Below are 25,024 nucleotides of genomic sequence, written 5' to 3' on the forward strand. Positions count from 1 at the left end.
GTATGGGGGATTTATAAAAAAAGCTTTACACTAATAACCAGCTGTTAAAAATTTGCTCTGCTCTCAGAATAATACCGCAATATAAGTACAGATTATTACTGCCTAATTTTTGTCTTTTTTTAGAATTTTACAAATTTTTAAAAATCAAATAAATAAAGTTTGAAAAAATATTATATAATTTAAGGATTTAGAAAATTTATATTTTGAATGTATTAATTGAATGAGAATATATTTATTTTAGGAATTGCCATCATGATGATAATCCAGTTGATCTCTCTTTTAAGTTTGTTAAATTGACTGTGAAAGCCAACTGGCTTTGATGCTTAAGAGCAGTGTTTTTAATGAAATGGTCTGCTTGTTTTGTCATGGGCTAGTGCATTTGACTTTATATTTTATATACATTTATACCCAAGGCCTGTAAATACCTGTATACAGCTATTTCAAAAAAAATTGGTGAACATTTTGTGGCCTTTTCCATGTTGTGAAACCCAAACTGACTTTGGGCAAATGTGAATCCAATCAGCAAAAGGTTACAACAATATGAAATTTTACTAAACTCTGTCTGCACATTTTTCCACTATAAATTCTTCTGTGAGCTTCCGGGTTGACATTATACATTTCAAGCTTAGTACAGTCAGAAACATATGCAACATGCCGCAAAACCTGTACCAACCTCTTTTGAAATAGCTGTGTAGGCTTGGCTGACAGGTCCCAATCTTGATTGGGAGGGGGGGGGGGGGGGGGGGATTTGACAGTGGCATTTCTCTTAATCCGCTGAATTTCTATTGGAGTTTACAAATTTTTTTTTTTCGGGGTGGGGGGGAGATGGAAACTGAAGCTTTGGGTTAGGTTAATTTACAGTGAAACTACTCCAAGCAAGGCCACCTGAACAAATTTACAAATATGCCAATCAAAAAGGGGAATCATCTGAACAATAAAATTGCTTCAAATTGGACAAATATCCAAAATATGCCGCTAATCTATTGTGTAAATACTCATGGATAATTTGTACAAGATTTGACGAGGTGGCCTTGGTTGGAGTAGTGGTACCGTAAATAAAAAGTAGAAATTGTGTGGAAATTTTGGAGCTTTTCCACAATTCAGAGTTTTGCAGTGATATATATATTATATATTCCTACATTATTTTTAGATGACCAAAGGGGACATGCCAACTCAACAGAATACCATTCAGATGCCTGGTGAAGACATTCTTTTATCACAAGCAGCAGTTTTACCAGGTACAGAAAAGTAATCTTAACATTGTACTATTAATTTAAATTAATGGAATTAAAGTAATATTAGATTAATATTAATTGGATAAATAAAATCTATTTGATTGTAGGAGGTTTCGACAAGTCCAGACACCCAGTAATCATCCTCCCACCCAGTCAGTACCCAAATCTTTTCCAATTAAGAAAGAAAGATGTGCTTCAACTTCTAAGATATCTTACTCATCTTTCAAGGTTAGTAGTATACATGGTAGAATTCATCCCACAGGCCGCCCAGGATGTTCATTTATTCATTAGGCTGTGTTCATAATGTAAGGCAGAGTAGGGGGAGGGCAAATTTGAAATGTCCAGAATATTTATTAACACTGTACCCCCCTTTAAAGCCATGCAAAAAAATACGATCTCCCCTAAGCAAGGCTTGTAGCTTGTTCCAAAAATTGTGCATCCCCACACATTTTTCTGATACAAATTTGCCCATCCCCCCTTTTTCCTACCAAATTTTCCCGATCCCCCTCAATTTCACCTGCCCCCCCTCTGCCATGCATTATGAATGCAGCCAACAGTTGTAAATAGATCTCTTTAGCTTTGTTGTTTGTTGTGGTACAACCAACCATGTGATGCCACTCTTAGGAGTTGATTCGTTCATATGTAAATATTTCAACATGTTCGTCACAAAGAACAATTCTCAAGAGTATGTCACATGGTATAGTAATAATAAATTATGTGTTTGGTGTGTGTAATGAAATAGAGAGAATAAGAGAAAAATATCAAATGCCCTTGGCGGGAATCGAACCAACATCTTCGATATTCCAGTCAGTTATCCTCACAAGTACCCTACATTTCATATTCTGGCTGTGTTACCAGTGTGGTTGGTCCTTATGGTGTAGTGGTTAACACATTGGGCTGGAATACCGAAGACGTGGGTTCGATTCCTGCCAAGGGCATTTGATATTTATCTCTTATTCTCTCTACTTCAGTATGTCACATGGTCTGAAATGGGCAACTTGCATATGAAGGTTAGGTCTATTTAACCTTGTACTGAACAAATGTTAGGATGGGTTGCCTGTGGTTGAAACAGAGGAGACCTAACTTTTAGAACTAGAGGGAGAAGGATTTTATGATGGGTTCTGCATGTTCAAGAAGGTAAAGGGGCTATACATTATTGTATCGCTTTTGTAGGAATGTTATTTCCAACAGATCTTTTTACTGATACGACAGCAATCTTGAATAGCGCAGCGCACTTAAAGATTTGGACAAACATTGCTTTCTATTTAATCGCTACGTGGATTATACGAACCGATTTTATTATTTTTACTGAAAGTTTCAATAATAACCCATGTCTAAGATCAACTGCGATCGGCTGTGAAAATTATCTGCTGAAAGTAAACTAGTAAGTTTGTTTGTCCGAATTTCGCCTTTTGTCTTTGTTTTTATGACGTCACGGTTGCGCTGCACTATTATGGTATGCCAAGGGGGCAAATGGGTCTGGAATTCAATGGTAGTGGCAGGAGTGGAAAAAATATTTTTTTCACTTTTTTTTAAAAAAGACAAGTATTAATTAAAAAAATAAAACATACCTACCACTTGGTATTTCTCATCTCATTGATAATGAATATTATTTATTTATTTATTTGATTAATATTATGTTGTCATATTCAGGGTTTGGTTTTCAAGCCAAGGGATTGCTGTTCTGGCTGACCTCACATCTGCAGATCAAGAAGTAGTTTCCCTTGTTCTTGGCCTTATTCACAAATTACAAGTAAGCAACATGAAACAGATTTGATATAACAGCAAAAATTTGACATATTATAGAATGTAGAATGTAAGCCAGAATATTGTCCATAGTGGACACATTCTCATACTTTTACTCTGACTGTAATGAATTATCCATATTACCGTTAGTTAAAGTCATCGAAAAAAACCTTTAAATTTATTGGGATGGTATGGGTGGTGTGCGCTACTAATGCATCGTCTTTCACTGCTGTGAGTCTAACGGGTCCCTGCGGTCGCCACATGGGAATTGAGTTTGTTTGATGTGTTGTTCTTTCCTGTGCTACGAGGGTTTTTATCCGGTTTCTCCCTTTTTCCTCTCTCTGTAAAAATCAACATGGGAGTAAGGAGGGAGTAAGTCTGGCAGAACCTGGAGAACAACCCTTGAATCAAGAAAGAGACCTAACAAACTCTACTCACATGTAATGCTAAGTCCAGGAATCAAACCTGAGACCCCACAGGTGAGTGACAGATATGTCACTCAATCTGATCCCTAAGTTTTATTCAGAATTCCTAGTATCACAACCCTTTGTTTTTCAAATTTATTTGATAGATGTAAACAAACTACCCAGTTTTGTGATATGTTGTTTTATGGTTTATGCAGAATATAAGAACCACTCCTCTTTCTCCCTTAAATGAACAATAAAAACTGTCCACCCACCACCCCCCCCACTACCACCCCCACCCCCACCCCCAACTCCACTACCACCCCCACCCCAGTTGCTAAAAAATAACAACCAAAAAATTCCACCTTTGAATCACAAATAGTCAAAGTATTTAAGTGCATCTGTGGACCTTGCAGTTTCTAATAAAATTAAAAAAATAAAATAAAATGGGATTTAACAGTGGTGTCAATTCTACAGTGTAGCTCAAATTTGTCCACTGACTGCCGGTTAGAATTTAAAAGTTGATTTTTACAGTTTCATATATATACAAGGACTGATATACTTGTTTTAATCTTTAATTGTATGAAATTCTTGTGTCTAAGGCATCTGTAGGAAAGATTAAAGTGCTGTACCTCATTCTACCTGAGAATAGATCTACCAAGAAACATCTTGCTAAAGAAATTCAAAAATTACAAAAAGAAGGAGCATGTCATTTTCAGGTTTGAAACTCATTTAAAGAAAAGAGTCTGTGAGGTATTGAAGAGGGTATCATAATTGTTAGGTGGGTTTATTATAGAGGTTATTTGACAGGGTACCTAACTTATAGGTGGGTTTATTTTTAGGTAAAAGCATTTATAGATTTAAAATAAATAGCATATACAGTGAAAAGCATAAATTCAATTTCCAATTTTATTGAACCCTGAAACTACTTCTGGGTTGATCTAAGTCAGAACATGCATGCCTAACTCAGAGATCGAATTCAGTGCTGGTTTTGTGAAGGGAGGAAAAATAAAGAACCTGAAGAAAGTGTCTTGACTATCCTCTTGACTTGCTACTGCCGTTGACATAAGCAAGTAACCTTCTTCCACATGTAATGTAATGTCTTGTTGACTTGACTTGATGGTGCGTGGTATTGTAGATGCAGCTTGAAAATAAAGTAAAATTTGATACTATTATATTCTTATTTCAGATCACTCTCCTTCGCAATACATCAGATCTCCAGACCTATATTGACCAATCACAGTTGCTTGCATATTTTGGTGGTACATTAGCCTATAATCACAAGGCATGGGTTAAGCTTCAAATGGTTAGTATTATATATTACAACACGTTTTGACCGCAAAAAATAATTACAACAAATTTGTGACGTTACAGCGCTTCTCAATCGCACGCGCGAAATCGTGGGGGGGAAAAATCGAGACATAATAGAGTTTTGGTGGACGCCAATCAAAGTGTTTCCCAGCATTGTTGGAAAACACAAAGAGTACGTGCCTATGGAATGTCATGGAAACGCATTGATTGACATCCACCAAAACCTACTTCGTCACGATGGCAAATTGTACGATTTCACGCGTTTGATTGAGAAGCGCTGTAACCGATTTGGCCTGGACGCTATGGCCTCTTTACTTCAACAACCCTATGTTGGCCAGGGAAGAAAAGCCGAGGGCATTAAGCAACTTTTTTCTGAGTATTTTGTCCCACTCTTTTTCTGTTAGCGACTGGAAGATTTGGATAAACTTGTAGAGAACATCCTAGCTCAGTTACCTCAAACGTTGGAAAAACTGAATAGCTTGCAAAGACAAGTTACGAGCAGTTTACGAGCAAATGAAGATGTGAAAGTACAGCAAGTGGAAACAAAGAAATCACTAATAAGAAAGTAAGGGCATTTTCATTCATATGATGGTGATGGTGGTGGTGGTGGTGATGATGGTGGTCAGATGATGGTGTTACCGCCATTGGCATTGCTACGCGGTCACCCCAGACAAAAATCGCGACGTGCACTTTGCAATAGACTGCACGTTGACGTCATTTACACGCGTATGGATCGGCCTGGATAGGCCCGGTGAGTGTGGCTCATAATACTTGTAAACAATCGACAAGTTTTGGCGCCTTTTGAATCACACACGCGCGTAAATGGCGTCAACGTGTTTGATTAACGGCAGTCTATTGCAAAGTGCACGTCGCGATTTTTGTCTGGGGTGGCCGCGTAGCAATGCAAATGGCGGTAATAATGGTGGTGGTGACGATGATGATAATGGTTATGGTGATGGTGGCGATGATGCAGATGGTCATAATGGTTATAATGATGATAGTAATAATGATGGTGGTGAGGATGATGAAGATAATGATGATTGTTGTATCACTTATTTGATTGCATTAAATGATTCTGCGCGGTAAAAGTTTGCTCGTACGTTCTGGGCAGCTCGATTTGGACGCTGCACTAGAGATGACCGTTCGTTATATCAGGTAAAACTAAAAACAAATAAAGAAAAAGTGCAAGAAAACATGTTACGGACGAATATTCTTTGTAACTTTGTTTTCCAGAGACCTATACCTGGATGAAGCGCTCAAAGAAGCTGATGCACTACTAGAATACATGAACAACCCTCACTTGGATGGGTTCTTCTCCCTCATGTCCCGTCAAGCGGTTTTTAAGCCCATGATGTCTGGTGTCCCACTCAATTATACTAAACTGTTGAAGGCCAAAAGAAAACTCGATAACGCAACGAAAGACTGTGAGGTTGGATTGGGAACAGAGGGGGAATTACCTAATGTCGTTCTACTAGAAAATGAAATGAAAAAGGTAAAGCCACAATGATTACTTTATTTACAAGAGGGATAAGAGTTGCTGACTAACATACAGCACTCGAAAAGTATCAAAACTAACCTCATGCCTCGTAAAAGGAAGAAAAGTAGATCTACAATCTTGGACAAAAAGAGTTTTTCATACAATCATGAAATAGTAGAATTTCCCTTATTTAAAAAAATATTGTCCGTACCCCCTCTCCCCCAGGGCAATCTTGGTCCCAGTAGGTAAAGCAGCCCTGTCTCCCTCGAAACAACATTGTATAAGGGGGAGGGTTTTTTTGGGGGGAAATTTTTCATGTTTTTCATGAAAATACCATTAAAACTAAAAAATTCTCAACATTTTTGACCAAGATTGTAGAAGAAATAACCAAGTCCCTGCCAAGATGAGAGTATGTGGACCGCGTGGCACTAATGAAATAGTAGAAGATAATATAGGTAAGTTGTAGTGCTTGGGAACGAGGTTATTCCGGGCGAAAGCCCTTGGAATTAAATTCGGAAAAATTAATTTCCGACAGAATTAGCTCAGCTGGTAGAGCATCGGTAGTACAATTCCGAAGGTCGTGGGTTCGTATCCCAGCGAGGTCGGAAATTAATTTTTCCGAATTTAATTCCAAGGGCTTTCGCCCGGAATAACCTCGTTCCCAAGCACTACAACTTACCTATATTATCTTCTACAAGTCCCTGCCAATCAAACTTTGGGGGTGTTAAAGAGTTTCATCATATTCTCTTGGTTTCATCAGTGTCTAGCTTATTTAGGAAGTGTCTTTATAGAGGGAGGTCATAGCAGTTAGTTATATAGCACTAAAAACAACCAATAAAAACAATAGATAAATAAAAAACAATAATATTGAACTCGGTTATCACAAAGTATCGTAATTTGGTATCGTTTTGCGAGCAATTATTTGGCTCTGCCTTCGGCATTGCTCGCTCGCCACAAACAAATCACGATGTTTCGTTCAACCTTGTCTAATAATTGCTTCTTATTTACTTGAAGAATTTTACACTCTCAAAATGTAGGCAACTATCATCTATATGTATCTTAATCTACCACTCAGTAGTCTAGGATGATGTTTGGATACTTTTTCACTACTGAATTCGGAGTGAACAATTTTTTGATGCTCATCTGACGTTTCACGTTTGCCATAAACGAGATGCTTTTAAGCTCTATATTGAAAAAATCCTTTTACCCGACAGATCATTAGTTGGATAGATCTTAAAGGGCGTTCTTACCTGAACAGTCAGACAGACGTACCAGAAACTTTGAGAGAAGCGCAACATTTGCCAATCAAGTTTGATCGAGAGATTTACAAACAAGCGAAGGTAAATATTTCTAAATCTCATAATTAAAGTCTTAGTTCATCAAGGAAGTCTTTATAATTTTGTACGAGAAGATACCGGTGCAATTCTTTGTTTTTTGTCTATAATACACTCAATAATTAACAAATTTATCGTACTCCTCTTGCCCAATCAAAATCGAGTAATTTTGTTGAGTTTATCATAAGGGTATTACAGTATAAATGCTTGTTCATAATGCGTTGATTATTTAGTGCAGTACATCATAGTGAAGCCATATGAGTTGTTTTTAGAGCATGTGTTAATTGTACGGCGTACTGTCGATGTACTAACGTACCATTCCTCTCACCCGGCCTTGCACACTCTAGCAGAATGACACTATAAAAAAATTCACTTTTCCCGCTCTTTTTGGTTCTTCCGGTAGACGCGTGTACCAGTTGTCGGAAGTCAAAGTTTCCGCCTTTTTTATTACCATTGACAAACGAATTTCCAACCGGATGGATTGTTATAAATGGGTGTTACTTCCTGTCGTTACTGCGCATGCCTGTACCTGACTAGCACGGCTCTCTGTTGCGTGCGATAGAAAGACATTACGAAAACAAGAACTAATTAATGTACATTTTATTTTCAGTATGCAGGATGGTTTTTTCAAACTTCTTGACAACCTGTTTAATTTTGGCTTTAATTTTCTGAATTAGGACTAAAAAGGATCAAACATTTGAATAAAAGTACAGTCCTTTTGTAAACGAGTTAGAAGTCTTTTCTGTCTATTTGTGTTGTTTCTTTTTAGCGAACAATTGTTTCTTTTGTTCGTACGTTATGTAGGATCCCAAGTTGTAACTGCGACGGGTTCGTCTTCTAGTAGAAGCATGGTAGGTGTTGCATTGCATTGCTGCTGCTGTTGCTTTGCATGTGGTGTTCTTTGGTGTGTAACTTTCTGAAAAACAAGGAAAATAGGATAGATTACGTTATATGGTAGCTCACTCGCTTTTTGGAGGTTGTTGGATTTCCTCCCTCTTGAAACCGATCACGCAAAATGAATTTCGATCATTCGATCTGTGAGTTAGCTGTGATTTGACTTTGATTATCTCAGAGGTTGTTTCAGGGTTAAATGAAATGGAAGGACGCTCTAAAAATAGATTCCTGGATGATTGATTTGAATACTTTCATCGTATTCATTCATAATACCTGTTTTTGTCGATACTTCATCTTGTTTCACCGCAACTGAACTGGTCTGCACCATCTCAGTTACAAAAGCTGTGGTTTGTTTCCCTGCTGATTTTGCTGATTTGTTCTTGCGTCTTCTTCTTGGCTTCTTCTTTGCTTTTTCATCATTCACCTTTTCTACTATTGGTTGGTCAGCAAGACAGCAACCAATCAGGATCCCTTGAGTCGGGAGGCGATCTTGTTTAGGTGCAGTATGTTTCTTGGAAGCAGTTGATTGATGTTGTTCAGAGGCTTTCTCGCATGCCGTTTTCCTGGACGCTGCCACGCCCAGCTGGTCACGTGATTGAGCAGCGTTTTCTTTGTCAGGATTTCTTTCCTGCTCAGTTCCTTTTTCTCTTTGTTCCTTGCATTCAGTTTCATTGTCTTTTCCTGTGATCCTTATATTTCCATTTCTATTGGTGTCTCTGGTATTTCCTGTGACAACTTGGTTGTTAGGCGCAATGAGTGAAAGAAAACACTTCACATCATCATAAAGCGTTCCTGGAAAAAGAAACATGGCTTGATTTTAAGCACTGCATTAATTGTCCTCTGCCATGACGTTCAGGTTAATTAACACAGCGTGCTTAAATAACGTCTTCCGTGTTTTTTGAGATAGAAAAAGCGAAGAAGATTGTTAGAAACCCTTTAAGCACAGGAGGCACCAACACAACAACCGTTACTCAAATATGACAGAGGGTCCGAAGATTAACGCCAGGACCATGCACAGCGATACGACACAGCGCATCATTAGCACAGCTAACCCGTGCTTCATTTGATTGCGTTTCAATAATCATTTGATTGCAGCTTGAGCATCTCCATGGTTTCAATTATTTCTCTTGGTCAAAAGTGAATAACATTATAGACAAGTTGCTTGTCTTACCTATAACTGTGCAAATGAGTCTCGGTACAAATAAAACAAGGTACACCACAAATCTCAAGATGATCATGACTGCAGGAACAACCTTACTGAGAGATGGTAGAACCAACGACCAAAAGATAATGACATCTTCAAGAAGCGAGACTGGAAAAGAAAAAGAAATGCAAGTCTGTCTCTTCACAGTTCCAGGAAAACCTGTAATTTAAGGGTTTGTCTCTGGGTTCACCAGTTTTCTTACCCCACATACAACCACTAACATGCTAAATTCCAATTTGATCTATGAGTTAGCCATACCCAGACTTTCATCGTAGGAGGATGTTTCAGTGTTTCGATAAAATTTGTAGGTTTTTTGAAGGTTTTTTTTTGTGTTTCAAACTTGAAATTGATTGACTTACCGACACCTGACAAGATACGTCTGGGTACATATAAAATGATTTGAAGTACAAATCCCAGGATGATGAGAATCCAGGACGAATCATCTTCTTTTCTTTGAAGGCTCCTCTGCCTGGCAGACCTTAGTCGATCAGGCAATGCCTGAAAAAAAGAAAGAAAGGTTAGTATAAGCTACTGGTTCTATTTCCCCTGTGGAATATGAATTATAGAGTGCCGTAGTATAAAAAGTTGATTTTTCTTACCATAAGAAATTCTCCACTTATAGAAACTTTTCAATTTTCTTTAACGTCTTGATTTATATAACTTGTTAAATATTTGCAAGTATAGTCTTGAATGCTATGTGCTTCGATTTGAAATATTTAGATTCAGTAATTGCTAATGATCTGTGACGTTGGAATTGGAGAATGACGTAAGTTACCATAGAAACTAACTTTTCCTTGCTTACTTGCGCGCGCACGTTATTTGAGTTGACAGGATTTGTTGTCTAAAGTTTTCATTGTTTCAGCACAGGGAGCCCAATTTAGATTAAAGTGAATGGTGAAAATAAAATCGGAAAATTTAAATAATTAATGATTTTTCAAATTCGAGATCAAGATAATGTCCTCTGTAATGTGAAAGAGTTAAAAAATCAATAAAAAATGCAGTAGAACATTTTTTTTCGCGCGCGCCTTTGTTTTCCTATATAATTCTCCTATGGTATCTGATGTCACTCTTATGTATACACCTGATTGAAAAAACGTTGTCGTGTTCAAAAAAAGGTTAAAATATCAAAGCTAAGACCGAAGGGGAGCATGGGTAGACAAACAATTATGCTAATTTCATGCATATTGCAGTTTTCCCTTCCTGTGCAAATTTTATGCATCATGGCTTTGGCATGTTGTTAATCTAGGTTGACCGACTTTGCTCTACTGTGCATTTTTACATGTCTATATGCAAATATAATACACATTTCGGATTACCCAAAATCCTTTTCGGTCTTAGCTTCGATGATATGACCTCAAACCCGACTACGTTTTTCAATTAGGTGTATATATTCTTACAGTAAGAGTATATATATACTTACGCGCACACACACACACACACACACACACACACACACACACACACACACACACACACACACACACACACACACACACATATATATATGTATATAATCATTCACAAAAGTCAGCTGTATTGTAAAGAACGCTCAACTTAAACAATACCAATGTTTTGAAATCCCACGAACTTTTAATGGTATCTGTGAATAGCTTACTTATAAATGAGGCTAAGCCTATGCAAATGAGTCTGTGGTCTGCAAAGTCAGCGGTATGCATTGAATGCAAAACTGGTATATCGTTTGTTGTCTGAAAAGTGGCACTTACTCTTATATCTTCCTTTAAGGAAGTTTTTCACTTCCACACCCCCCCCCCCCCCCGTCTCCCCCTTACCCACAATGTAAAACACAATGTTTGCACCAATGCTAGACCACAGTACATTTAATTTTTTGAACTCCGAAAGCGTATTAGGGCTAGCTGGACACTCCATCCAGGTCTATCGATTATGTGTACCGTTGAGTATTCAGTGAACATCATAGTGAAGCCATGTTAGGCATAGACAGGTTTTTATTGGATAACAGTATCGACTTATCCACTGGATAAGGATTTATCCGTTGGATAGCGATATACAACCAGTACGATGAGCCCCAGGTGTTCTGCTAGCTGTCTTTATTACTTCCTGTCGTTACTGCGCATGCCTGCACCTGACTAACACAGCTCTCTGTTGCGTGCAATAGAAAGACATAACGAAAACAATAAGTAAATAATTTACATTTTATTTTCAGTATGGAACGATTTTTCGAATTTCTTTACAACCTGTTTAATTTTAGCTTTACTTTTCCAATTTAGAATAAAAATGATCAATTATTTGAAGAAAGTAGAAACTGAATTGAAATGAAAGTATAGTCCTTTTGTAAACGAGTTAGAAGTCTTTTCAGTCTATTTGTGCTGTTTCTTTTTAGCGAACAATTGTTTCTTTTGTTCGTACGTTATGTAGGATCCCAAGTTGTAACTGCGACGGGTTCGTCTTCTAGTAGAAGCATGGTAGGTGTTGCATTGCGTTGGAGCTGCTGTTGCTGTACATGTGGTGTTCTTCAGTGGACAACTTTCTGAAAAACAAGGAAAATAGGATAGATTACGTTATATGGTAGTTCACTCGATTATCACCGCTGGGGTCTCGGGGTTTTTGGAGGGTGTTGGATTTCCTTCCTCTCGAAACCAATCACGCTCGGCAATGAAGTCCGATCATTCGATCTTTGAGTTAGCTGTGACTTGACTTTGATTATCTCATATGTTGTTTCAGCGTTAAATGAAATGAAAGGACACTCTAAAAATAGATTCCTGGATGATTGATTTGAATACTTTCATCGTATTCATTCATAATACCTGTTTTTGTCGATACTTCATCTTGTTTCACCGCAACTGAACTGGTCTGCTCCATCTCAGTTACAAAAGCTGTGGTTTGTTTCCCTGCTGATTTTGCTGCTTTGTTCTTGCGTCTTCTTCTTGGCTTCTTCTTTGCTTTTTCATCATTCACCTTTTCTACTATTGGTTGGTCAGCAAGACAGCAACCAATCAGGATTCCTTGGGTCGTGACGCGATCTTGTTTAGGTGCAGCATGTTTCTTGGAAGCAGTTGGTTGATGTTGTTCAGAAGCTTTCTCGCATGCCGTTTTCCTGGACGTTGCCACGCCCAGCTGGTCACGTGATTGAGCAGCGTTTTCTTTGTCAGGATTTCTTTCCTGCTTTTCTTTTACTCTTTGTTCCTTGCATTCAGTTTCATTGCCTTTTCCAGTGATCCTTATATTTCCATTTCTATTGGTGTCTCTGGTATTTTCTGTGACAACTTGGTTGTTAGGCGAAATGAGTGAAAGAAAACACTTCGCATCATCATAAAGCGTTCCTGGAAAAAGAAACATTGCTTGATTTTAAGCACTGCATTAATTGTCCTCTGCCATGACGTTCAGGTTAATTAACACAGCGTGCTTAAATAACGTCTTCCGTGTTTTTTGAGATAGAAAAAGCGAAGAAGATTGTTAGAAACCCTTTAAGCACAGGAGGCACCAACACAACAACCGTTACTTAAATGTGACAGAGGGTCCGAAGATTAACGCCAGGACCATGCACAGCGATACGACACAGCGCATCATTAGCACACTTAACCCGTGCTTCATTTGATCGCATTTCAATAATCATTTGATTGCAGCTTGAGCATCTCCATGGTTTCAATTATTTCTCTTGGTCAAAAGTGAATAACATTATAGACAAGTTGCTTGTCTTACCTATAACTGTGCAAATGAGTCTCGGTACAAATAAAACAAGGTACACCACAAATCTCAAGATGATCATGACTGCAGGAACAACCTTACTGAGAGATGGTAGAACCAACGACCAAAAGATAATGACATCTTCAAGAAGCGAGACTGGAAAAGAAAAAGAAATGCAAGTCTGTCTCTTCACAGTTCCAGGAAAACCTGTAATTTAAGGGTTTGTCTCTGGGTTCACCAGTTTTCTTACCCCACATACAACCACTAACATGCTAAATTCCAATTTGATCTATGAGTTAGCCATACCCAGACTTTCATCGTAGGAGGATGTTTCAGTGTTTCGATAAAATTTGTAGGTTTTTTGAAGGTTTTTTTTTTGTGTTTCAAACTTGAAATTGATTGACTTACCGACACCTGACAAGATACGTCTGGGTACATATAAAATGATTTGAAGTACAAATCCCAGGATGATGAGAATCCAGGACGAATCATCTTCTATTCTTTGAAGGCTCCTCTGCCTGGTAGACTTTAGTCGATCAGGCAATGCCTGTAAAAAAAGAAAGAAAGATTAGTGTAAGCTACTGGTTCTATTTTCTCTGTGGAATATAAATTATAGAGTGCCGTAGTATAAAAAGTTGATTTTTCTTACCATAAGAAATTCTCCACTTATATAAACGTTTCAATTTTCTTTAACGTCTTGATTTATATAACTTGTTAAATATTTGCTAGAAGTCTTGAAATGCTATGTGCTTCGATTTGGAATAATTAATTTCAGTAATTGCTAATGATCTGTGACGTTGAAATTAAATAATGACGTAAGTTACCATAGAAACTAATTTGCCTAATTTACTTGCGCGCGCAGGTGGTTTGAGTTGACAGGATTTGTTGTTCAAAGTTCTCATTGTTTCAGCACAGGGAGCCCAATTTAGATTAAAGTGAATGGTTAAGATAAAATCGGAAAAACTAAATATTTATTTTTTTAATTCGAGGTGAAGGTATAATGTCCTCCGTAATACAAAAGAGTAAAAAACTTTTTTTTTCGCATGAGCCTGTGTTTTCCTATATAATTCCCCTATGGTATATGATGTCACTCTTATACATATGTACTCTTAAGAGCATAAGAGCATATATATATATATATACTAATTATATAATTATATATTATAATCATATAGCTGTACTGTAAAGAACGCGCAACTTAAACAATACCAATTTTTTGAAATCCCACGGACTTTTAATGGTATCTGTGAATAGCTGACATATTAATGAGGCTAAGCCTGTGCAAATGAGTCTGCGATCTGCACAGAAAGCGGTATGCATTGAATGCAAAACTGGTATATCGTTTGTTGTCTGAAAAGTGGCACTAAGTCTTATATCATCCTTTAAGAAAGTTTCTCACTTCCACCCCCCCCCCCTCTCTCTCTCTTCCCTTACCCCCTTACCCCCCTACCCACAATGTAAAACACAATGTTTGTACCAATGCTAGACCACAGTACATTTAATTTATTGAACTCCGAAAGCGTATTAGGGCTAGCTGGACACTCCATCCAGGTCTATCGATTATGTGTACCGTTGAGTATTCAGTGAACATCATAGTGAAGCCATGTTAGGCATACACAGGTTTTTATTGGATAACAGCATCGACTTATGGACTTGATAAGGATTTATCCGTTGGATAGCGCTATCCACCCAGTACGACCAGGCCCCGGTGTCAGTCTGCTAGCTGCCTCTATTACTTCCTGTCGTTACTGCGCATGCCTGTACCTGACTAACACAGCTCTCTGTTGCGTGCGATAGAAAGACATAACAAAAATTTTAAATAAATAATGTACATTATATTTTCAATATGTAATTTCTTAACAACCTGTTTAATTTTAGATTTACTTTTCTAATTTAGGATAAAATGATCAAGCATTTGAAGAAAGGAATTGGAATGCATTGGAATGAAAGTACAGTCTTTTTCATAAACGAGTTAGAAGTCTTTTCAGTCTATTTGTGTTGTTTCTTTTTAGCGAACAATTGTTTCTTTTGTTCGTACGTTATGTAGGATCCCAAGTTGTAACTACGACGGGTTCGTCTTCTAGTAGAAGCATGGTAGGTGTTGCATTGCGTTGGAGCTGCTGTTGCTGTACATGTGGTGTTTTTCAGTGGACAACTTTCTGAAAAACAAGGAAAATAGGATAGATTACGTTATATGGTAGTTCACTCGATTATCACCGCTGGGATCTCGGGGTTTTTGGAGGTTGTTGGATTTCCTCCCTCTCAAAACCAATCACGCTAAATAAATTCCGATCATTCGATCTTTGAGTTAGCTGTGACTTGACTTTGATTATCTCAGAGGTTGTTTCAGGGTTAAATGAAATGGAAGGACACTCTAAAAATAGATTATTGGATGATTGTTTTGAATACTTTCATCGTATTCATTCATAATACCTGTTTTTGTCGATACTTCATCTTGTTTCACCGCAACTGAACTGGTCTGCTCCATCTCAGTTACAACAGCTGTGCTTTGTTTCCCTGTTGATTTTGCTGATTTGTTCTTGCGTCTTCTTCTTGGCTTCTTCTTTGCTTTTTCATCATTCACCTTTTCTACTATTGGTTGGTCAGCAAGACAGCAACCAATCAGGATTCCTTGGGTCGTGACGCGATCTTGTTTAGGTGCAGCATGTTTCTTGGAAGCAGTTGCTGGATGTTGTTCAGGAGCTTTCTCGCATGCCGTTTTCCTGGACGTTGCCACGCCCAGCTGGTCACGTGATTGAACAGCCTTTTCTTTGTCAGGATTTCTTTCCTCCTTTCCTTTTTCTCTTTGTTCCTTGCATTCAGTTTCATTGTCTTTTCCAGTGATCCTTATATTTCCATTTCTATTGGTGTCTCTGGTATTTCCTGTGACAACTTGGTTGTTAGGCGCAATGAGTGAAAGAAAACACTTCACATCATCATAAAGCGTTCCTGGAAAAAGAAACATTGCTTGATTTTAAGCACTGCATTAATTGTCCTCTGCCATGACGTTCAGGTTAATTAACACAGCGTGCTTAAATAACGTCTTCCGTATTTTTTGAGATAGAAAAAGCGAAGAAGATTGTTAGAAACCCTTTAAGCACAGGAGGCACCAACACAACAACCGTTACTTAAATGTGACAGAGGGTCCGAAGATTAACGCCAGGACCATGCACAGCGATACGACACAGCGCATCATTAGCACACTTAACCCGTGCTTCATTTGATCGCATTTCAATAATCATTTGATTGCAGCTTGAGTATCTCCATGGTTTCAATTATTTCTCTTGGTAAAAAGTGAATAACATTATAGACAAGTTGCTTGTCTTACCTATAGCTGAGCAAATGAGTCTCGGTACAAATAAAACAAGGTACACCACAAATCTCAAGATGATCATGACTGCAGGAACAACCTTGCTGAGAGATGGTAGAACCAACGACCAAAAGATAATGACATCTTCAAGAAGGGAGACTGAAAAAGCAAAAGATATGTATGTCTTTCTCTTCGATTCATAGTTCCGGGAAAACCTGCATTGTTATCTCTACCTTAATTTGAGGGGTTGTCTCTGGGTTTTCCAGTTTTCTTACCCCACAACCACTAACATGGTAAATTCCAATTTGATCTGTGAGTTAGCCATACCCAGACTTTCATCGTAGGAGGTTGTTTCAGTGTTTCGATAAAATTTGTAGGTTTTTCGAAGATTTTTTGTGTTTCAAATTTGAATTTGATAGACTTACCGACCCCTGACAAGATACGTCTGGGTACATATAAAATGATTTGAAGTACAAATCCCAGGATGATGAGAATCCAGGACGAATCATCTTCTTTTCTTTGAAGGCTCCTCTGCTTTGTAGACCTTAGTCGATCAGGCAATGCCTGTAAAAAAAGAAAGAAAGATTAGTGTAAGCTACTGGTTCTATTTTCTCTATGGAATATGAATTATAGAGTGCCGTAGTATAAAAAGTTGATTTTTCTTACCATAAGAAATTCTTCACTTATATAAACGTTTCAATTTTCTTTAACGTCTTGATTTATATAACTTGTTAAATATTTGCGAGTAGTCTTGAAATGCTATGTGCTTCGATTTGGAATATTTAGATTTAGTAATTGCTAATGATCTGTGACGTTGAAATTGGAGAATGACGTAAGTTACCATAGAAATCAACTTTCTCTGCTTTACTTGCGCGCGCACGTGGTTTGAGTTGACAGGATTTGTTGTACAAAGTTTTCACTGTTTGGGGTGGAGTCTAAATCGTTGAGAACTTTTTTCTTTATTTTAGTCGTTTTTTGTGAGCTTTTGGACCCGGAAATACGTCATAAATTAAAAGCTCTGTACGGGCTAGTTTAAAAAGTCTTATGTTTATCTTTCTACTTAAAGTTTCTTACTTCCTCGTCTCCCTTCCTTCATCGATGCATTTATCTATCCCTCCATATTTAATTACTCACTCCCGTCCTTCGCTTTTTTTCTTCTTTCCATCAAACCAACGCCGTCATGTTTTTGTTGTTGTTTTTAGCAAAAAATACTCGATGGAAAAGAACTCCTGCGCGATTTCCGCGACGTAACGATTGCTAGCCAATCGGCTCTGAGCTCGCTAAGGACCACAGCCCAGTCACTCGTCAATACTTTGTCAGACTTCAGCAAAAGATTGGAAGAACGACGCATGCAATTGGAGGAGACGTTTCGGTTCTTTTCTGTATTCGACAAGGTGCGTTTTTGGTAGTGTAAAGTTGGGGATAAAGTAAAGGTTTAGTTCTTTAGAGACTGCAAATATGGTAGAATGTAGTTTAGTTTAGAAAAAGACTAGATCGAGTTGGCATAGCACAGCATTGTAGGATTGTTTTAGGTGACATACAGTAGACTCTCTTTGAACGACCACTCTCGTAAGCGACCATCTCCCGTAAGCGACCATTTTTGAATTTCCTGTTTTGTTTTCCATATAAACTCTGTAAGAAAACTCTTCCGTAAGCGACCACTCTAGTAAGCGACCGCGACCACCTTTGGAGTTAAATTTTTGGAATTTTTCATTGTTTTTCCTCTCCCGTAAGCGACCACCCAAGAGCCAGTCAATGACAGATCCTTTAAAGATGAAAAATTTAAGAACATAGAGTCATCGGGTATTAAAAACCCAACGAAATATTGACAATTATAGTACTGTAAACATATAGCACAGTTTACTAAAGCAGTTTAGTCGTTAATACAGTAGTTGTATCACGTGAGTTACAAATTATGAATTGTTTAGGCATTCTGTGTTAGGATTTCCATTGTTTGGGCTTCCTGTGTTAACACTCTCGTAAGTGACCATCCCCCGTAAGCGACCACTTTCTCTTGGCCCCAGGGTGGTCGCTTACGGGAGAGTCGACTGTATATCCAAGATGGTGTCCTCTGAAACTGTCCCTCCCAAGATACGCTGCAATGCCAACTTGACCCGGTCTTTATCTCATCCTCTAAATGTCTAATAATGTGGTTTGCAAAAAAAAAAAAGAAAAAAAAAATTGGCCATTGAAATTAGTCTTTTCTTTCCTAGGCTGAGACATGGTACATCAAGGCATCAGAGCTCTACAATTCTTTTAAAGATTCTTGTCGTCTTCACTCTAAACCCACTTATCCATCTTCGCCGCGTGTCTTGAAACGTTACCGACAAAACATTGCGAACTTTCTTCATAATTACCCTCCCCTCACAGATGACGAACTCAACGTTCTGGTATCCCTAGGGGATAGGACACGTGACATGTTTCTCAGTAATAAATCTAGATTGATGGCTGCGAAGTGTGAAGAAGTGGCGCGAAATCTGCGCGCGCCTGAGAGCCATTTTTCTGAGTATACGTATATTGACGAACGAGATAGTGGTGTTCATAGCCTGCAGAACAGTCAGAGGTACGACTGTAAAACTAATTATTTAGTAACCTTTGTTTGGTATGCTATGCTGTTCTTTGCTTTTCTTTGTATTTTGCCCGGAGGGTTGGGACTCCCACTATATACAACGGGGGGAATTCTCTTCGAAAATGTAAAACAAATTGACCCCTAAAAGGTACCTGAGCCTTGTCAAGGTGGGCGTATAATAATTTTTACCTAAATAACAAGTCAGATGATGAACCGAAAATAATCATCCTGATGAGAGACCCCAAATCACAGATTTGCGATTGAAGTTACCCCCGGGTATAGCTTAGTTTTTTGTTTTTTGGTTTCCTTCAAATTACTATACTGTATGCTGGTTTGCCCTGACGTCCCATGTACGTTTTGCTGTGTTATGTAGTACTGCTAGTTTGCCGTGACGTCCCATGTACGTTTTGCTGTGCTATGTAGTACTGCTAGCTTGTCCTGAAGTCCCATGTACGTTTTGCTGTGCTATGTAGTACTGCTAGTTTGCCGTGACGTCCCATGTACGTTTTGCTTTTGCTATGTGGCTTACGGTGCTAAGCTTTGCTGTATTTAATATTTCTTTGCTGCATGTGGTGTGCTATTATTATATGGTTTGTACAATGGTTTGATATTTGATAGTACTATTAGTTTGTTCTGCTATGCTGGTCTTGGCATTGTACAGCGAAGATCAAGGGGGCGCATACTTACGCATTAAATTGCGTTGACTGTTTCAGGAAAAAAGACGAAAAAAGACCGATGAAGATTGACAGCACTTCCTTTAACGGTAGATATTTATCAGAAGATAAAGCACCTCAGGGGATTCCTACTGGCTTCAAGAGAAGGCAACTACATGGCGACTCAGGGGGAGTGGTTGGGGAGTCTAGTCACCAAATGACAAGAAACGGTAAAGCTCCTCCTGTGCGGCAATGTGCATATGACGAAGACACTTCATCAAACTCATCGCATGAACTGTGTTTCCCACGGCGCGTCAAGTTGGAACCAAGTAACGAAGCATCTCGTTTGATAGAAGAGCAAAGGAAGCTAGAAAATGAGTTAAGAGAATTGGAAGACAGAAGGGACATATTGGGGTCGCCGTTGGAGTACGTCAAGTATAATGACCCGCCTCAACATGCTAGGATCGGAGAACACTACTCGAGGGAAGAATCACCCCTCGATTCATCTTCATTTGTTTATTCTTCACCTCAGTTCAAAAGTGTCAGCTTCAAGGAAGATTATTGTACTCCTCTTCGTCAGCCTAAAGATGTTCGTGGTGTTGGTCCTGCAAGTAATGGACCTTTTGATCACAGGAGTGTTAAGGTTTCGGCTAACAAAAGTACCAATAGCAACGAGTATTTTATTCCCCAAATGGACAATAGTCCAAATGGTACTACGAAACTCTTCTATGCTGGACCATCTGGGAAAAAGCATCACCATTTTGATGATAAGTCGAGACATTCAGTTAATCAAAGGGTTATGTTAAGAGGAGAATTGTTTTCAGACGATTCGGTTGACAGAGAAGTAGCGGGGTTGCTAGATGAAGCCCCGCAAACTACCCGAAAAAGGATGACAAATGTGCCCCAAGGGGGCGGAGGAAGAACAAATATTGCCCCCGTCTCGATGGGATTAGAAAATACTTCAGGATATGAGGAATTGTCCGTCGACCATCCGGTGGATATGAATGGGTATCTACCTAGTTTAGTGACTTATTTACCTAAGGAACGACCAATCAAAATCCTTCTTTCGTCGACGTCACCTCAGTATGACCAAAGTGTGGTATCGTTAATGACAGCAGAGGAAATAATAAGACATTATAGTGAATTACGCAACCAAGAACGCTACTGGAAAGAACAGATTCACCTTCACCGGCAGGCACTGGAACAGATACTCGAACTAGGGACAAGACGGGATGTTGAATTACGGTATTTCCACGCTCATGAAGAATTAAACAGGCTAGAGAAAGAGCTGGTTGGTTTTCTGGTCTGCCTATCGCCTGAGATGGCGCAGTTGCTGAAGAATCGAGAACTGGATTCAAGACAAGCTCAAGATTATTTGGTTCAGGAGACTAATAGAACGTACTCTTACGCTCATGCGACACCGGAATCTACAGGTTACCATAATGGAAGTGGTTTTGATGCTGGTGAATTGTCGGGGAGTTTGCACGGCCTGCTGGGTTGTCACAATATTGGAATACCAGTCAGTCAGGTTTTGCCTTCTTTGCCAGTGAATAATGATGTGGACGCTTCCCTTATTGGTCAGATGATAAGCGACCCTCGAATAGCTGTGCGACCGAGCAATGATGAGCGACAAAGGACTGGCACTACGCTAGGGACATCTAATGCTCGCGATGTCAATGCTCAGCGGAGAGCAGACAATAGAATGCCATCAAAAGAAGTATATCAGAGTGACAAACAAACGCAAACTGCATTTGAAACGAGTGACATAATAAGAGGGATTGCGTTACATCAGGAAAGTAACGCTACTGAACAGACTCCAAATGCAGGAAAAAATACTGAAAAGAATGGAAAAGGCAACTTGGATCAAAAGAATTCCCTAGAAGGGTTGAGTAGGAACAGTGTTAAACCTGAAGCTCAACCACCCAATAAACCTGTGCCGTTACCCAGAGAACGTACTACTTCCGGTTTGAAGGAGAAGAAGACAAAAGAACCAAATGCCTTTGACTTGAAGGAGCTTAATCAAGATAGAAAGCTGCCTCAGCCTCTTCCAAGGCGGCAGGTAAACCATCCATTTCATCTTATTCAGTCCATTCATCCATCCATCCCTCACTCCATCCCTCCATCCCTCCCTCCCTCCCTCCATCCCTCCATCCCTCCCTCCCTCCCTCCATCCCTCCCTCCCTTACTACTTAAAAAATTGAAATACCTCTTGTTCTATAAAATCAAAATACAACTGTTTTTTTATTTATTTATTTATTTATTTCTGTGCCTGCCAGACCAAGGAAAATCCAACAGTTTCGAAGCCCAAACAACCAAGCTTCGATGATCATGAGGTAAAGCTTCTTCAGGAAGTGTTTGACCGGGAGCAGAAAGAACTTCAGGATGTCTTGGAACAAGAACGACAGAAATACAAAGAAGAACAAAGACGAATCCAGGAAGAAGAGGAGAAGCAACGTGATTGGCTGAAGAAGCAAAAGGAGAGGGAACAAGAGCGTCAACAACGCGTACGTGAGAATCTTGCTGCTAAAGCTAAACAGGCTGAAGAAAGGCAACAGGAAATGACTCCAAAGGTATTAAACACTATGCACCGTTCTCATAATGGCTGACGAGCCCACGAAATCGAGGTCACCCGAGGTCATTTTGCAAGGCTGAGCAAGGCTGCCCATACAAAATAAAGGTGGATAGCGCGAATTCAGGGCAAAACAATTTCTATACTTTCCTATACTTTTCTTATTTTCTTTCTACTTTTCTCTACTTTTCTTCTATAAACGCATTTATTTTTTATGCGCTTTTTAATCTGTTATCGTGAACTAATGACTGGGTGACCTTGTTTTTGTGCACTTTTCAGCCATTATAAGAACGGTGTATGTAAATAAATTATTGGGAATATTGCAAGATACTCTCTTACCTTTAGGTTTCGTTACTTGAGTCCATAAATTAATACAAAGTCGTCCTTGTTTTACGAGGGTTGCACTTAATTGCCAGTGGCTAAAAAACCTGAGGTTCTTGTTCCATGATCGAATTGGAATATGATTTTTATGTAAGGAGGAAAACTGGAGATCCCGGAGAAAGACTTTTGAAGCACAGGAGGGAACCAACAAGCATCTTGCCAATGGGCAAAACAAAACAAAGATGGCGTAAAATATAGAGAGTTTCGTATAATTGTCTTTCTTTTATGGGAAAGGTGATCAATGTGCCGTCTTAATTCATCTTTCGTTATATTCTCTTGTGGTGAGCTGCGAAATGATTATTGCAACAAAGCTTTGTTTGCCCCCTGGACACCCAATGATTCCTTCGATGCAAGATGGCCCCCTTTTGTAGTCTATTGTACATATATGACGGCGAGTCTGGGAACCGCACCCATGATCTCGGCATCAACAGTGCACACCAATCGTCTCCCTACACATTTGTTTTACTTTTTACTTGTATAGCTAATCATTCAGAATTCTTTTTGACTGACTCATAGCAATCGAAGGGAAATACAGAAGAGATACGAGAGAAACGAATGCAGTATTTCAAGTCTCGTACCAATACCGAAACAATTGACGAAAACCAGCTGAAGCCAACACCCACACCTAGGACCACACACCCCGGACCTGGGGTACCCCAAAAGGAAAAGGAGACTGGCTCCAAATCCAAACAAGATCAAAGTCCTAATACTAGTTCATCATCAGTCGGTAGTATCCAGGATATTGACATTGATCAAACTGACTTCATAAGCGAGGAAAGTCTCAAATCTACGGAACAAGAGCTTATTGACTTGATAAAAGGAAACCAACAAGACGAATCAGACTCTCTGCAATATAAGGATGCTCCTATGTCGGATAGTTCAGAAGAAATAGAAAGGTTTAGCTCTAGTGGAAGCAACTTAGATGAAGATAAACCGCCTGAATTTAATAGAGAAAAGAGTACAAAAGAGTCGAGAAAAACACAAGAATTTACAACCCTTTCCTGTAAGGAAGAGGGAGCTCTTGCAAACAGTGCCTACAATGAGGAAGGTAAGGACAGTGATGAAAAGAGAGCTCTTGAAAACGGTACCCACAACGAGGAAGGCGAGGGCAGTGATGAAGAGGGAGCTCTTGCAAATAATGCCTACAATGAGAAAGGTGAGGACAGTGATGAAAAGAGAGCTCTTGCAAACAGTACCTACGATGAGGAAGGGGGTGACAGTGATGAAGAGGGAGCTCTTGCAAACAGTGCCTACAATGAGGAATGTGACGACAGTGTTGAAAAGAGAGCTCTTGCAAAAAGTACCTACGATGAGAAAGGGGGTGACAGTGATGAAGAGGGAGCTCTTGCAAACAGTACCTACGATGAGGAAGGTGACGAGAGTGTTGAAAAGAGAGCTCTTGCAAAAAGTACCTACGATGAGGAAGGGGATGATAGTATTGATAATAAAAGCGCTTCAATGGAAGAGTTTGAACTCCTTGAACAAATGTTGAAAGCTGAAAAAAAGTCTAACTTACCGACTCTGAAAGAGATGTCTTTTGATGAGACAGACAATGGTGATGATGACAATGAAGAAAGTAAACAGGAGAAAAAGTATGAAACTGAAATAACAACAATAAAGGCGGATAAGATTGATGTTAATGTTAGTGGGAATTCTATTAGAGAGGTTTCAGATGGCTGCCAAAACAAGAGTGAAGAAACCCTTGTATCAAATGATAAAATGCCGTCGAGTGCTCCAACCAATATGAAAGACATTCCCTTTGATGCTACGAAAGATGGCTTGCCTCCTAAGTCGTCAACAACTCAAATTGAAGAAGACGATTTGCTTGATCTTGTTGGTGACAGTGACAGCGAAGAAAGCGACGAAGAAGTCGGGACAATTCGTGAAAAAAATTCTTGTTCAAGCAGTATAGAAGAAGAATCTCCGTCATCTTTACCGCTTAGTCATGTCAGGGCTCGACACACTAATGGTGAGTCTACGCATGCTCAATATGCCACCGCTGGACATCAAACCCGTGCCGCACCTTTGTCTCCGATGTCTACGCCTTCAACAGAGCATCTTGCTGCTTTCGTAAGTAAGTATTTTTATATTGTTACGTAAGGATAGATGTGTTGCAAAAGAAATAAACTTTACCGGGTGTATTCGTACCCTCGGAGCCCCCGTGCCTTTTGTTCAACGCAACTCCACTGACGGCGCGTCGGATACAGCTGATTTCGTCGTCTGATTGGCTGTATAAAAACTATAATAGCTATAACTCCCCCCACCCCTCCCCCC

General features: G+C 39.1%; 1 protein-coding gene across 2 annotated transcripts in view; it reads left to right on the top strand.

Moving 5' to 3' along the window:
• LOC116306986 (uncharacterized) overlaps positions 1-25,024 on the top strand; it is a 52,412-nt gene that overhangs the window by 822 nt on the left and 26,566 nt on the right. The window contains exons 2-14 of one of the 2 annotated variants that reach the window (XR_016118968.1): positions 1,151-1,238; positions 1,343-1,463; positions 2,889-2,988; positions 3,988-4,104; positions 4,575-4,691; positions 5,101-5,261; positions 5,930-6,188; positions 7,388-7,513; positions 17,781-17,972; positions 18,792-19,141; positions 19,861-21,859; positions 22,077-22,370; positions 23,267-24,824. Coding sequence is in view for 1 of the 2 variants with exons in the window: in XM_089025511.1 (XP_088881637.1) it covers positions 1,151-1,238; positions 1,343-1,463; positions 2,889-2,988; positions 3,988-4,104; positions 4,575-4,691; positions 5,101-5,261; positions 5,930-6,188; positions 7,388-7,513; positions 17,781-17,972; positions 18,792-19,141; positions 19,861-21,859; positions 22,077-22,370; positions 23,267-24,820 (5,478 nt within the window). In the remaining variant the exon portion in view is untranslated. The remainder of the gene's footprint in view (positions 1-1,150; positions 1,239-1,342; positions 1,464-2,888; positions 2,989-3,987; positions 4,105-4,574; positions 4,692-5,100; positions 5,262-5,929; positions 6,189-7,387; positions 7,514-17,780; positions 17,973-18,791; positions 19,142-19,860; positions 21,860-22,076; positions 22,371-23,266; positions 24,825-25,024) is intronic. The other variant, XM_089025511.1, reaches the window with a different exon arrangement.

The sequence above is a fragment of the Actinia tenebrosa genome, unplaced genomic scaffold (genome assembly GCF_029948245.1).
Source record: "Actinia tenebrosa isolate PJP-AT-01 unplaced genomic scaffold, QUT_ActTen_1.0 utg344__unscaffolded, whole genome shotgun sequence".
Lineage (NCBI taxonomy): Eukaryota > Metazoa > Cnidaria > Anthozoa > Actiniaria > Actiniidae > Actinia > Actinia tenebrosa.